We start from the raw sequence: 13,821 nt of genomic DNA, 5'->3' as shown, positions 1-13,821 counted from the left end.
TGGGCGGTATATACTGCAGCTCCTCTCCGGTGGGTGGTCTATACTGCAGCTCCTCTCCGGTGGGCGGTATATACTGCAGCTCCTCCCCGGTGGGCGGTATACACTGCAGCTCCTCTCCGGTGGGCGGTATACACTGCAGCTCCTCCCCGGTGGGCGGTATACACTGCAGCTCCTCCCCGGTGGGCGGTATACACTGCAGCTCCTCCCCGGTGGGCGGTATACACTGCAGCTCCTCTCCGGTGGGTGGTATACACTGCAGCTTCTCTCCGGTGGGTGGTATACACTGCAGCTCCTCTCCGGTGGGCGGTATACACTGCAGCTCCTCCCCGGTGGGCGGTATACACTGCAGCTCCTCCCCGGTGGGCGGTATACACTGCAGCTCCTCTCCGGTGGGCGGTATACACTGCAGCTCCTCTCCGGTGGGCGGTATACACTGCAGCTCCTCCCCGGTGGGCGGTATACACTGCAGCTCCTCTCCGGTGGGTGGTATACACTGCAGCTTCTCTCCGGTGGGTGGTATACACTGCAGCTCCTCCCCGGTGGGCGGTATACACTGCAGCTCCTCCCCGGTGGGCGGTATACACTGCAGCTCCTCCCCGGTGGGCGGTATACACTGCAGCTCCTCTCCGGTGGGCGGTATACACTGCAGCTCCTCCCCGGTGGGCGGTATACACTGCAGCTCCTCCCCGGTGGGCGGTATACACTGCAGCTCCTCCCCGGTGGGCGGTATACACTGCAGCTCCTCTCCGGTGGGTGGTATACACTGCAGCTCCTCTCCGGTGGGCGGTATACACTGCAGCTCCTCCCCGGTGGGCGGTATACACTGCAGCTCCTCTCCGGTGGGCGGTATATACTGCAGCTCCTCCCCGGTGGGCGGTATACACTGCAGCTCCTCTCCGGTGGGCGGTATACACTGCAGCTCCTCTCCGGTGGGCGGTATACACTGCAGCTCCTCTCCGGTGGGCGGTATACACTGCAGCTCCTCTCCGGTGGGCGGTATACACTGCAGCTCCTCTCCGGTGGGCGGTATACACTGCAGCTCCTCTCCGGTGGGCGGTATACACTGCAGCTCCTCTCCGGTGGGCGGTATACACTGCAGCTCCTCCCCGGTGGGCGGTATACACTGCAGCTCCTCTCCGGTGGGCGGTATACACTGCAGCTCCTCCCCGGTGGGCGGTATACACTGCAGCTCCTCCCCGGTGGGCGGTATACACTGCAGCTCCTCTCCGGTGGGCGGTATACACTGCAGCTCCTCTCCGGTGGGTGGTATACACTGCAGCTCCTCTCCGGTGGGCGGTATACACTGCAGCTCCTCTCCGGTGGGCGGTATACACTGCAGCTCCTCCCCGGTGGGCGGTATACACTGCAGCTCCTCCCCGGTGGGCGGTATACACTGCAGCTCCTCTCCGGTGGGCGGTATACACTGCAGCTCCTCCCCGGTGGGTGGTATATACTGCAGCTCCTCCCCGGTGGGCGGTATACACTGCAGCTCCTCTCCGGTGGGTGGTATACACTGCAGCTTCTCTCCGGTGGGCGGTATATACTGCAGCTCCTCTCTGGTTGGCTGTATTTGCTGTAGCTCCTCCCCCTGTGGGCGGTATACACTGCAGCTTCTCTCTGGTTGGCTGTATTTGCTGTAGCTCCTCCCCCTGTGGGCGGTATATACTGCAGCTTCTCTCTGGTTGGCTGTATTTGCTGTAGCTCCTCCCCCTGTGGGCGGTATACACTGCAGCTCCTCTCCGGTGGGCGGTATATACAGCGGCTCCTCCCCGGTGGGCGGTACACACTGCAGCTTCTCTCTGGTTGGCTGTATTTGCTGTAGCTCCTCCCCTGGTGGGCGGTATATACGGCGGCTCCTCCCCGGTGTGCGGTACATAGTGCTGCTTCTCTCTGGCTGTATTTGCTGTAGCTCCTCCCCTGGTGGGCGGTATATACGGCGGCTCCTCCCCGGTGGGCGGTATATACTTCAGCTTCTCTCTGGTTGGCTGTATTTGCTGTAGCTCCTCCCCCTGTGGGCGGTATATACTGTAGATCCTCCCCGGTGGGCGGTACACACTGCAGCTTCTCTCTGGTTGGCTGTATTTGCTGTAGCTCCTCCCTTGGTGGGCGGTATATACGGCGGCTCCTCCCCGGTGGGCGGTATATACTTCAGCTTCTCTCTGGTTGGCTGTATTTGCTGTAGCTCCTCCCCCTGTGGGCGGTATATGCTGTACCTCCTCCCCAGGTGGGCGGTATATACTTGGCTGTATTTGCTGTAGCTCCTCCCCCTATGGGCGGTATATACTGTAGCTCCTCCCCAGTGGGCTGTATATGTTGTAGCTCCTCCCCAGGTGGGCGGTACACACTGCAGCTTCTCTCTGGTTGGCTGTAGTTGCTGTAGCTCCTCCCCCTGTGGGCGGTATATACGGCGGCTCCTCTCCGGTGGGCGGCGCTGTTCGCAGTGATGTGGCCGCTTGCTGTCGTCCTCCTGCTCCCGGTGCTCGCTCTGTGGCTGTGGCCCCGGGGCCTCCGGCGGGCGCGGCTGCTGCTGGAGGACGTCCGTTTCTGTGTGCAGGCCTGGCGCGTTAAGCGCTCGGTGCGGCTGTGGCTCCAGCAGGGGGCGCTGTCCCTCCCCGGGCTCTTCCAGCTGCAGCTCCGCACTCGGGCGGACGCCGTGTTCCTGCGGTACCGGGATGAGCAGATCACGTACCGGGACCTGGAGTCCTCCAGTAACCGTGCCGCCCGTGCGCTGAGCCCCGCCGCCGCCCGCCTGGGCCCCGGGGCCACCATTGCTCTGCTGCTCGGGAACGAGCCTCGGTTCCTGACCGCATGGTTCTCCCTCTACAAAGTGCGGCTGGTGCCGGCATTCCTCAACACCAACGTGCGCAGAGGAGGCCTGGTGCACTGCATGCGGGCGTGCGGGGCCGGGGGGCTCATCACCAGCCCAGGTACTGTGCGGGGCCGGGGGGCTCATCACCAGCCCAGGTACTGTGCGGGGCCGGGGGGCTCATCACCAGCCCAGGTACTGTGCGGGGCCGGGGGGCTCATCACCAGCCCAGGTACTGTGTACTGTGCGGGGCCGGGGGGCTCATCACCAGCCCAGGTACTGTGTACTGTGCGGGGCCGGGGGGCTCATCACCAGCCCAGGTACTGTGTACTGTGCGGGGCCGGGGGGCTCATCACCAGCCCAGGTACTGTGTACTGTGAGGGGCCGGGGGGCTCATCACCAGCCCAGGTACTGTGTACTGTGCGGGGCCGGGGGGCTCATCACCAGCCCAGGTACTGTGTACTGTGCGGGGCCGGGGGGCTCATCACCAGCCCAGGTACTGTGTACTGTGCGGGGCCAGAGGGGGGCTCATCACCAGCCCAGGTACTGTGTACTGTGCGGGGCCAGAGGGGGGCTCATCACCAGCCCAGGTACTGTGTACTGTGCGGTGCCGGGGGGGGGGCTCATCGCCAGCCCGGGTACTGTGCGGGGCCGGGGGGGGGCTCATCGCCAGCCCGGGTGCCGTGTACTGTGCGGGGCCGGGGGGGGGCTCATCGCCAGCCCGGGTGCCGTGTACTGTGCGGGGCCGGGGGGGGGCTCATCGCCAGCCCGGGTGCCGTGTACTGTGCGGGGCCGGGGGGGGGGCTCATCGCCAGCCCGGGTACCGTGTACTGTGCGGGGCCGGAGGGGGGGCTCATCGCCAGCCCGGGTACCGTGTACTGTGCGGGGCCGGAGGGGGGGCTCATCGCCAGCCCGGGTACCGTGTACTGTGCGGGGCCGGGGGGGGGCTCATCGCCAGCCCGGGTGCCGTGTACTGTGCGGGGCCGGGGGGGGGCTCATCGCCAGCCCGGGTGCCGTGTACTGTGCGGGGCCGGGGGGGGGCTCATCGCCAGCCCGGGTGCCGTGTACTGTGCGGGGCCGGGGGGGGGCTCATCGCCAGCCCGGGTGCCGTGTACTGTGCGGGGCCGGGGGGGGGGGGGCTCATCGCCAGCCCAGGTGCCGTGTACTGTGCGGGGCCGGGGGGGGGGGGCTCATCGCCAGCCCAGGTGCCGTGTACTGTGCGGGGCCGGGGGGCTCATCGCCAGCCCAGGTGCCGTGTACTGTGCGGGGCCGGGGGGCTCATCGCCAGCCCAGGTACTGTGCGGGGCCGGGGGGCTCATCGCCAGCATAGGTACTGTGCGGGGCCGGGGGGGGGGGCTCATCGCCAGCCCTGGCGCTGTGTAGTTACCTCCTCCTGCGCTAACCGTGTAGGGGCATCACTGAGCAGTGTTACGTCGCGCTGACCCCTCTCTGCCGTCTTTCTCAGAGCTCTTTGCCGCGGTCCTAGAGATTCTGCCGGAGCTGCAGGATATGGACGTCACGATCTGGGTGATGGGCGCCGGGCAGTTTCCCCCCGGGGTCATTAACCTGCAGGATCTGATGGAGGAAGCCTCAGACAGCCCCCTGCCAGTCGACACCGGGCCACCCACTGACCCCATGGACACTTCCATCTGCATCTTCACATCCGGGACCACAGGTAAGGATGGTGGCAGGTCAGATGAGTGGCGGTTGTGCGCGGCTGCCCGTGACCTGTCCTCTCTGCTGCAGGATTACCCAAGGCCGCCCGCATCAGCCACCTGAAGACGCTGATGTGCTGTGTCTTCTACCAGCTGTGCGGGGCGAGCGCTGCCGACGTCATCTACATGTCCCTGCCGCTCTACCACAAAGCCGGGGCCTTACTGGGGGTCGGCGGCTGCATCGGCATCGGTGAGTGCAGTCACTACAACTCCCAGAATGCGGCGGCGGCGGCGGCAGTGCTCTCACCTCTCTGTCCTTACAGGGGCCTCGCTAGTCCTAAAGGACCGATTCTCTGCCTCTCAGTTCTGGAGCGACTGCCGCAGATATCAAGTCACCGTGTTCCAGTACATCGGCGAGCTGTGCCGCTACCTGACCAACCAGCCGCAGGTACCGCCGGGGGTCCGTCCGCAGGTGCCAGCCGCCGGGGGTCCGTCCGTAGGTGCCAGTCTCGAGGTCACTCACCGCTGACTTGGTCATGTGATTTCTCTTTCTGACGCAGGGCGAGGGTGAGGCGAGGCACGCTGTGTGGCTGGCCGCGGGCAGCGGACTGCGTCCTGACGTCTGGAGGGAGTTCAGCCGCCGCTTCGGAAATGTCAGAATCTACGAGACGTACGGCCTGACTGAGTTCAACATCAGCTTCTTCAACTATACTGGGACCCCCGGAGCCGTGGGACGCGGCTCCTCCCTCTACAAGGCAAGTACCACCGCGCCCAGCAGCTCCCAGCGATATCCCCTCTTGACAGATACATGGTGATAGATCCTGCAGAATATCTCACCAAGCAGGAGTGATGTTCTGCAGGCAGTGTGTGTGTAATCGGCGCCCCCTTTCTTCTGTAGATCACAGCACAAACTCAATTATTGAGTACAGCCGAAATACCATCAAAATCATCGGCAGCCACTTGTACCGATTACCAAATAAAATACAACTTCTAATGTTCTTACGAAAGACAAACCACGTTTATCAGTGCGTTAGTATGAAGATGAGGGGACGCGCCGTACCCGATGCTGGCACTGCCTGATCCTACCTTGCCGTGGAGGTTGGCACCCTATAACCTGCACAATGGCGCCCTGTTCACCGGCAACTCGCCCTCCTCGCCCTATATCACCCTGTAGTGACAAAAAAATAAAAATATAATATATAACCTCCGCGGCAAGGTAGGATCAGGCAGTGCCAGCATCGGGTACGGCGCGTCCCCTCATCTTCATACTAACGCACTGATAAACGTGGTTTGTCTTTCGTAAGAACATTTATTAGAAGTATTTTATTTGGTAATCGGTAAAGTGGCTGCCCCTTTCTTCCTTGCAGCGTTTCTGCCCGTTCGAGCTTGTCCGCTATGACCCGCAGGAGGAGCAGCCGGTGAGGGACGGCGCAGGCCGGTGTCAGCTGACGGCTCCAGGTTTGTGCTGGGTGGTCTCTGCCTCTGCTTGCTGTCAGTCCGGTGCTTACAGACCCCTGTATCTGTGTGCAGGAGAGACCGGGCTCCTCATCTCCCCGGTGACACCCACTTCTCCCTTCTTGGGGTACGTGGGCAGCCGGGAGCTCTCAGAGAAGAAGTTGCTAAGAGACGTTTTCCGAACGGGCGACTGTTACTTCAATACGGGCGACCTGATGATGCAGGACGACCTCGGCCTCATCTACTTCAGGGACAGGATGGGCGATACGTTCCGGTAAGTGCCAATCCCTACCCCTCATCTTACCCCCATCACTGGGCACTTATATCTATGTCTCCAGGTGGAAGGGGGAGAATGTCGCCACCACCGAGGTGTCCGAGATCATGAGCGGCCTGCAGTGCTTCCAGGAGGTCAACGTCTATGGGGTGCCGGTGCCAGGTAATCTGCCCCCCGCCCCACCACCAGCCGCACAGTGTATGGCATAGTGTATAATGCTGGTCTCCTCCTCCAGGGCAAGAAGGGCGCACAGGGATGGCGGCTGTCACCCTGCGCCCCGGGCACCAGATGGACCCAGATAAGGTTTTCTGTCATGTGGTGGATTTCCTGCCGCCCTATGCCCGCCCTCGATTCCTGAGAGTGATGGTAGGTATTGTACGACGACCCCTCCGCGGGGCGCTAACCATCTGTCTGCATACATCTCCAGCAATAATAGTAGATGATAGCAGGCGGGCGCTCTGCACGCTCATCTCCAGCACTGGCCTCTCTTATACTCGGCGGTGTCAGCATCGCTCTATGCGCTTCCTCCGCTACGTCCAGCCGCGTTCTCTGCTCCACCCGCTTCCTTATGGCTATGTCTATTTCCCTCTGGTACCCACACATTGCATCTGCTTCGCTCGCTTACTGACTGCCATGTTGGCTCCGGTTACCTCCACTCCACTGCCTCCGCTGCGCCCGCGGTGCGTCCGCTCTGCCTCCGCTGCGCCCGCGGTGCGTCCGCTCTGCCTCCGCTGCGCCCGCGGTGCGTCCGCTCTGCCTCCGCTGCGTCCGCTCTGCCTCCGCTGCGTCCGCTCTGCCTCCGCTGCGTCCGCTCTGCCTCCGCTGCGTCCGCTCTGCCTCCGCTGCGCCCGCTCTGCCTCCGCTGCGCCCGCTCTGCCTCCGCTGCGCCCGCTCTGCCTCCGCTGCGCCCGCTCTGCCTCCGCTGCGTCCGCTCTGCCTCCGCGCTGCGTCCGCTCTGCCTCCGCGCTGCGTCCGCTCTGCCTCCGCGCTGCGTCCGCTCTGCCTCCGCGCTGCGTCCGCTCTGCCTCCGCGCTGCGTCCGCTCTGCCTCCGCGCTGCGTCCGCTCTGCCTCCGCGCTGCGTCCGCTCTGCCTCCGCTGCGTCCGCTCTGCCTCCGCTGCGTCCGCTCTGCCTCCGCTGCGTCCGCGCTGCCTCCGCTGCGCCCGCGGTGCGTCCGCTCTGCCTCCGCTGCGTCCGCTCTGCCTCCGCTGCGTCCGCTCTGCCTCCGCTGCGTCCGCTCTGCCTCCGCTGCGTCCGCGCTGCCTCCGCTGCGCCCGCGGTGCGTCCGCTCTGCCTCCGCTGCGTCCGCGGTGCGTCCGCTCTGCCTCCGCTGCGTCCGCTCTGCCTCCGCTGCGCCCGCGCTGCGTCCGCTCTGCCTCCGCTGCGCCCGCGCTGCGTCCGCTCTGCCTCCGCTGCGTCCGCGCTGCGTCCGCTCTGCCTCCGCTGCGCCCGCGCTGCGTCCGCTCTGCCTCCGCTGCGCCCGCGCTGCGTCCGCGCTGCGTCCGCTCTGCGTCCGCTGCGCCCGCGCTGCGTCCGCTGCGTCCGCTCTGCCTCCGCTGCGTCCGCTCTGCCTCCGCTGCGCCCGCGCTGCGTCCGCGCTGCCTCCGCTGCGCCCGCGCTGCGTCCGCTCTGCCTCCGCTGCGCCCGCTCTGCCTCCGCTGCGCCCGCGCTGCCTCCGCTTACTTATGGCTGCGTTGGCTCCAGTTGTGCTGCCTCCGCCCGCTCACCTCCGGGGTTGGTACTTCCGGTCCATATGGTGCTGGCGTGTGCAGGTACTTGCCCTGTGAGCATTGTTGGTGTTGCCAATTTGCAGTTAATGATCCCATGTCCGTAATCTGCAGTATGAGATGGAGACCACCGGGACTTTCAAACAGCAGAAGCAGCGATTGGTGAAGGAAGGCTTCTCCCCGTCACACATTAAGGAGCCGCTGTACCTCCTGGATGAGGCTGCCCACACCTACCGCCTCCTCACGGAGGACCTCCACTCCCGCATCGTCACCTCTGACCTTAGACTGTAGCGCACCTGACCGCGGCTGTGTAAGGATCGCTCCCCTCTTGTCGCCTGGCCTTTCTAGCTGGAGCTGAGGAGGTCACGTAGCTCTGCCCCTACCCCAGTCGTGGCTTCACTGACCAGGGACTAGTTGTTTTTGGAAATGGCTGACAGCAGGGACCTTTGCGGAGCGCGTGAAGCGACAGTGCTTCTACCACGGTGCAGTCCTCACTGCAACCACCCTGATTTTTACTCCTAGAATTTCCTCTGTCCACAGCAACAACCATAAACTAATCATCTGACCGCAGACCCCGCGTGTCCTCCCGTGCTTGCTTTTCCAGGGTAATGGCTACACTTTGTATTCTCTTTTTTTTTTACTTTTTGTAACTTTTTTACTGCAGTAAACTTTCAATAAACGTTTCATATCATAGAATAAGTTTTCTGTCTGAGAAAGGGGTACAAAACCCCCCATAACTGCACCGATCCCACATTCCCAGCAGTGTAAGCATCCTTCTTATCTCAGCACACCTCGTATCTCCAGCATAAGATCACATAGACGGGGTGAACAGCAGTGTGAGCAGCCTCTTAGCTCAGAACCCCTGATAAGAAGAGGCTGCTCACACTGCTGTCCACCATGTCTCTCTAATGTAATGACGGAGATATCAGGGGTGCTGAGCTAAGAGGCTGCTCACACTGCTGTCCACCATGTCTATCTAATGTAATGATGGCGATATCAGGGGTGCTGAGGTGAGAAGAGGCTGCTCACACTGCTGTCCACCCTGTCTGTAATGTAATGCTGGAGATTTCAGGGGTGCTTAGTTAAGATCAGGATATCCACCGGGTGGCCATCTTCGTACACATATAGGGAGTAGGTGAAGTTTCTACTGCACATGCTCAGAGGCTCCTGTCTTATTGGAGGGTTACTCCCACTATGAATCACAGGTTGGTAGCTTAAAATCCTAAAATAAAGTTCTCAAAATATCATAAATGTTAGTTGCTCCAAATATCGCCCCCTCAAACCCACATGGTAGGTTTTGCCAACTTGGTTGCCCATGAATAGGCACTGGTCGCACACGCTCAGTAGGTACCGGCAATAATTCTGCGTTTTGCTTCCTTCTCTTACTGTGCAGGATGACTGCACCGTCCTCTCCAGGCAGAAGGGACAATGGTTTATACCTTGTTGAATGCAGGAATTTTTCCCCTTCTCCCATGACAGCACCACCTGAGAGAGGGTATCCGCCCACCAAGGACAGGAACCTACTGAATAAAAAGGCAGTACCTCTCCTCCGCATCAGTTTTTGGTTCCTGTCCCTGATGGGAGCCTCACCAGGTGGTACCTCACGTACCTGGATTATGGACGGTGCGGCCTGGAGGCCGTGGAAGCAGCAGATGGTCCCTGTTCCCAGCCCGTCTGGCTGCTGCCCGGGTCTGCGTGTGGGGAGGAGGTGCTGTTTTCCTTTGGATGCCTCCCCGCGTGCGCCGGGGCCTGCAGCCGGGTCTGCGCCTCGCAAAGATGAACTGAGCGCACCGGCCGGCAGGTCTTCCGGGCTGCGCACGTGGGGGTCGCGTCGCACCCTGTGACGGAGCGCGCCGGAAGTCCGGGCTGCGCACGCGCGGGGTGCTGACGCGTCCTATCACTGAGTGCGCCGGAAACCGGGTCTGCGCATGCGCGGGTGGGAAGCTGTCATCCCGCTGCAAGCGCGCCGGGTGCCGCTGGGCTGCGCACGCGCAGAGGCAGGTGGATCTGCGGGTAGCGCGCCAGCTGGCTAAAAGTTTAAAAAAAGAAAAAGATGAGCACGCTGCCGGAAGGGGAGGAGCCTAAAGGAGGTGGAGCCCTACTGCTTTTAAGGATGGGGAGCAATCAGGATGGCGGTGTCTGCATCCCCGCCATGATGAATGAGGAACCGCAGTCACCTGGGCAGCAGCTGTCACCGCCACAGGAAGTACAGCAGCAGCCACAGCCATCAAAGCAGCGCAAGCAGCTCAAACAAATGGAACGGAAATCTTCCCATAGACAAAGTCACAGCAGTGAGGGGCGTACGAGTTCCGGCAAGACTGGTCAGAAAAGACTTCGTCAGTCCACCTCCGCCAGATGGGAGCCCTCATGTGAACGGCAACCACCGCCTCCGGTACCCTAGTCTGAACGGCAGTGTGGTGAGTGATCTTCGTGAAAGTCTCACCTTGAATAATGTGTATCTCTATCTCTATCAACAGGGAGTGTGCTTTATGCAAAATCTGTCTTCCCACCTCCTATGCCAAAAACCTATGCTCAGACTGTATTCAGAAAACCATTGCAGAGGAGTCCCCCAGGTTTTCTTTAGAATTAAAGGATCTAATCCAGACAGAGGTCAGAGAGTCTTTAAGAGGCTTAACCTCACTCAAAAAGAAGAAGCAAAAACTAGTTTCTTCAGAATCAGTGGAGTCCCGTTTTACGAGAGAACTGCCTTCCTCCTCTAATCACTCCTCATCGTCATCGGAGTCTTCGGATGATGATGGGGGGGGGGGGGGGGCAAACCTTCTTTTTCGGTTGATAATACTGAGAGACTAGTTAAAGCCGTCAAAGGGACTATGGGTATTACCGATACCAAAGTGCCCAGAACAGTCCAGGATGTTATGTTCGGGGGCTTAGACCAAAGGAGGAGACGCTCATTTCCGGTCAATGACAGGATTAAATCTCTGATAGAAAGGGAATGGAAGAAACCGGAGAGGAAGGGTCAGCTGCCGTCATCCTCCAAGCGGAAGTACCCCTTTGAGGATGAGGATGCGGCTAAATGGGACAAAACCCCTAAGATTGACGTGGCCATTTCAAAATCTTCAAAAAAATCCACTCTGCCCTTTGAGGATTTAGGAGCCTTAAAAGACCCGCTGGATAAAAAAGCGGAGTCCTTCCTTAAGCAAACCTGGGAGTCGTCAGCAGGGGCCCTTAAACCGGCAGTAGCAGCGACCTGCACTGCTAGATCTATGATGATCTGGCTTCAACAATTGGATGACCAGATCAGGGGGAATGTGTCCAGGGAGAAAATTCTATCAGACCTTCCTCTTGTGCAGGGAGCGGCTGCATTCCTGGCAGATGCATCGGCAGATTCAGTTAGGCTGGCTGCCCGGTCTGCAAACCTCTCTAATGCAGCCCGTAGGGCGCTATGGCTCAAGAGCTGGCCAGGAGATGTGCAGTCAAAGTCTAAACTGTGCTCAATCCCTTGTGAGGGGGACTTCTTGTTTAGCAAAGGTCTAGATGACATCCTAGATAAAGCCGCAGACAAAAACATGGATTTCCCACGGTGTCTGGTTCCCGATTTAACAGTTCCTTTCGGAAGAGAAAATACAGCCGCAGTAAAGCTCCCAGAGACCAAGGTAGCTGGAAAGACCGAAAGCCGTATAGCAGAGGCTTCATGTTTTGGGGTCCCTCCTCCGAGAATAAGAAAGCCCCTAAGTGACAGTTCCCCCCCAGGTGGGAGGAAGATTGTCCCACTTCCTGCCTTCCTGGAAGAAAATTTCATCCAATTCTTGGATCTTAGGGATAATCAGGAGGGGGCTCACACTAGAGTTCAAGAGCAGGCCCAAGAACACTGTCAAAATATCAGCCCCCAGAGGTTTAGCGGAACAGATAGCCTTACAGCAGGAAGTTCTCTCTCTGCTCAGGAAAGGAGTTCTGGTGGAAACACCTGCACCCGAGCAAGGAAGAGGATTCTATTCGACCCTCTTCCTAATAAAGAAGCCGGACGGCTTCTTCAGGACCATTGCGAACTTAAAGAGACTGAACGACCATTTAATCTACAGGCCTTTCAAGATGGAAACAATAAAATCAGCCATAAAGATGTTATTTCCGGACTGTTTTATGTGCGTCCTCGATCTGAAGGACGCCTACTACTACGTCCCGATTTTGCCAGATCATCAACAGTTTCTAAGAGTAGCTGTACAATTCGGCAGGCACGTAAGGCATTTTCAGTTCGCAGCTCATCCCTTTGGCATTTCCATGGCGCCGAGAGTCTTCACAAAAATCATTCTGGAGGTCACAGCGCACTTGAGGGAAAGAGATATTTTAGTCATCCCTTATCTGGACGACTTCTTAGTAGTGGGCAGATCAAGTAAACTCTGTGCTCTAGCCCTGGCGGACGTCATGGCCAGTCTAAGACGCCTAGGTTGGCTGTTAAATCTGGAGAAGTCAAGGCTGGAACCAAAGAGGGTTCAGTCTTTCCTGGGTCTCATTCTGGACTCGGAAAACCAAACCTGTCTTCTGCCAGAGGAAAAGAAACTGAAGATCAGATCCCTAACATCTCAGATTGTCAGCAATCCGACCATCACCCTGAGGAGTGCAATGTCTCTGTTGGGTACAATGACGTCTTGCATTCCGGCGGTTCAGTGGGCCCAGCACCATTCCAGATGTCTTCAACAGGAGATTCTGGCAGCGGACAGGCGGCTCAAAGGTCGCCTGAATGGGAAAATATCTCTTCCAGATGTTGTGATCAACTCCCTGGACTGGTGGACATCTCCGGTCAACCTATCTTTGGGGGTTCCTTGGACCTTCCAGGTGTCGGATACAATTACAACAGACGCAAGTGCGGAAGGTTGGGGAGCTCACCTAAGGGATCGTTCTGTACAAGGCCTCTGGTCGGACAGCGAGACAAGCCTCTCTTCCAACATGAAAGAGCTGTTGGCAGCCAGAAACGCGCTAAAAGAATTCAGTTCTGTTCTTCAGGGTCCTCACGTCAGGATAATGTCAGACAACAGATCAACAGTCGCCTACATCAATCATCAGGGGGGTACCAGGTCTCTCCCTCTGATGTTAATAGCGGATCAGATCTTCAGGTTTGCCGAGAGTCGGCTGGTTACGCTCTCGGCACTGCATATAAAAGGGGAAGAGAACATAAAGGCCGATTTCTTGAGTCGTCACATCTTGAAACAAGGAGAGTGGGAGTTGAATCCAGCCGTTTTTCAGCAGATTGTGGCTCGGTGGGGACAGCCCCAGATAGATCTGTTTGCAAACAGACACAATCGGAAGACCGAAACCTTTTGCTCCCTGAATCCAAAAGAGGGGGCGTTTGCGGTGGACGCGCTGCAGATTCAGTGGGATTTCACTCTAGCTTATGCCTTTCCCCCTTTAGTACTGATCCCTACTATCCTGAGGAAGATCCGAGAGGAACGGGCGAGGGTTATATTGATCGCCCCGTTCTGGCCCAAGAGACCATGGTTCACTTGGATGAAGAGAATGTCCCAAGCAGATCCATGGGTTCTTCCGGACATCCCGGATCTCCTCAGGCAGGGCCCAGTCTGTCATCCCCAAAGAGCGGGCCTGCATTTGACGGCTTGGATTTTGAGAGGTCGCTATTGACTCAAAGGGGGTTTTCTCCAGATCTTGTTACTACCCTTCTAGCAAGTAGAAAGCCGATAACAACTAGAATCTATGGTAGAACCTGGGCTAAGTTCTTGTCTACCTCGGGTCAGTCTGCCAAAGGGAGGGTTCCTATTGAGGCCATACTAGAATTCCTCCAGAAGGGGTTAAACATGGGACTAGCCACCAGTACTCTTAAGGTACAGGTATCGGCTCTGGGGGCACTGTATAATTATGACTTGGCAGCAAATAGATGGATCATTAGATTTATTAAAGCCTGTCATAGATCCAGACCTATTCCTGTTCCAAGAAT

General features: G+C 59.0%; 1 protein-coding gene across 1 annotated transcript; it reads left to right on the top strand.

The window, feature by feature from the left end:
- Positions 1 to 2,408: 2,408 nt before the first annotated feature.
- SLC27A3 (solute carrier family 27 member 3) lies at positions 2,409 to 8,615 on the top strand. Its single transcript, XM_073637365.1, has 10 exons — positions 2,409 to 2,927; positions 4,272 to 4,481; positions 4,553 to 4,711; positions 4,785 to 4,909; positions 5,022 to 5,216; positions 5,829 to 5,919; positions 5,992 to 6,190; positions 6,255 to 6,352; positions 6,426 to 6,556; positions 8,031 to 8,615. Exons 1-10 carry the CDS (start codon positions 2,444 to 2,446, stop codon positions 8,205 to 8,207), a joined length of 1,869 nt encoding a protein of 622 aa, XP_073493466.1. The 5' UTR covers positions 2,409 to 2,443; the 3' UTR covers positions 8,208 to 8,615.
- Positions 8,616 to 13,821: the final 5,206 nt, after the last annotated feature.

The sequence above is a fragment of the Phyllobates terribilis genome, unplaced genomic scaffold, assembly GCF_046119375.1.
Source record: "Phyllobates terribilis strain yellow unplaced genomic scaffold, ASM4611937v1 Scaffold_6__1_contigs__length_29720123, whole genome shotgun sequence".
In the NCBI taxonomy this organism is placed as follows: domain Eukaryota; kingdom Metazoa; phylum Chordata; class Amphibia; order Anura; family Dendrobatidae; genus Phyllobates; species Phyllobates terribilis.
The sequence above is the reverse complement of the archived record's forward strand: the minus strand, read 5'-3'. Positions and strand labels throughout refer to the sequence as shown.

Coding starts and splice junctions, on each gene's coding strand:
- SLC27A3 (XM_073637365.1), top strand. CDS start 2,444: ATGTGGCCGCTTGCTGTCGTCCTCCTGCTCCCGGTGCTCGCTCTGTGG. Junction 4,482..4,552: donor CTTCACATCCGGGACCACAG/GTAAGGATGGTG, acceptor TCTCTGCTGCAG/GATTACCCAAGGCCGCCCGC. Junction 6,557..8,030: donor CTCGATTCCTGAGAGTGATG/GTAGGTATTGTA, acceptor CGTAATCTGCAG/TATGAGATGGAGACCACCGG.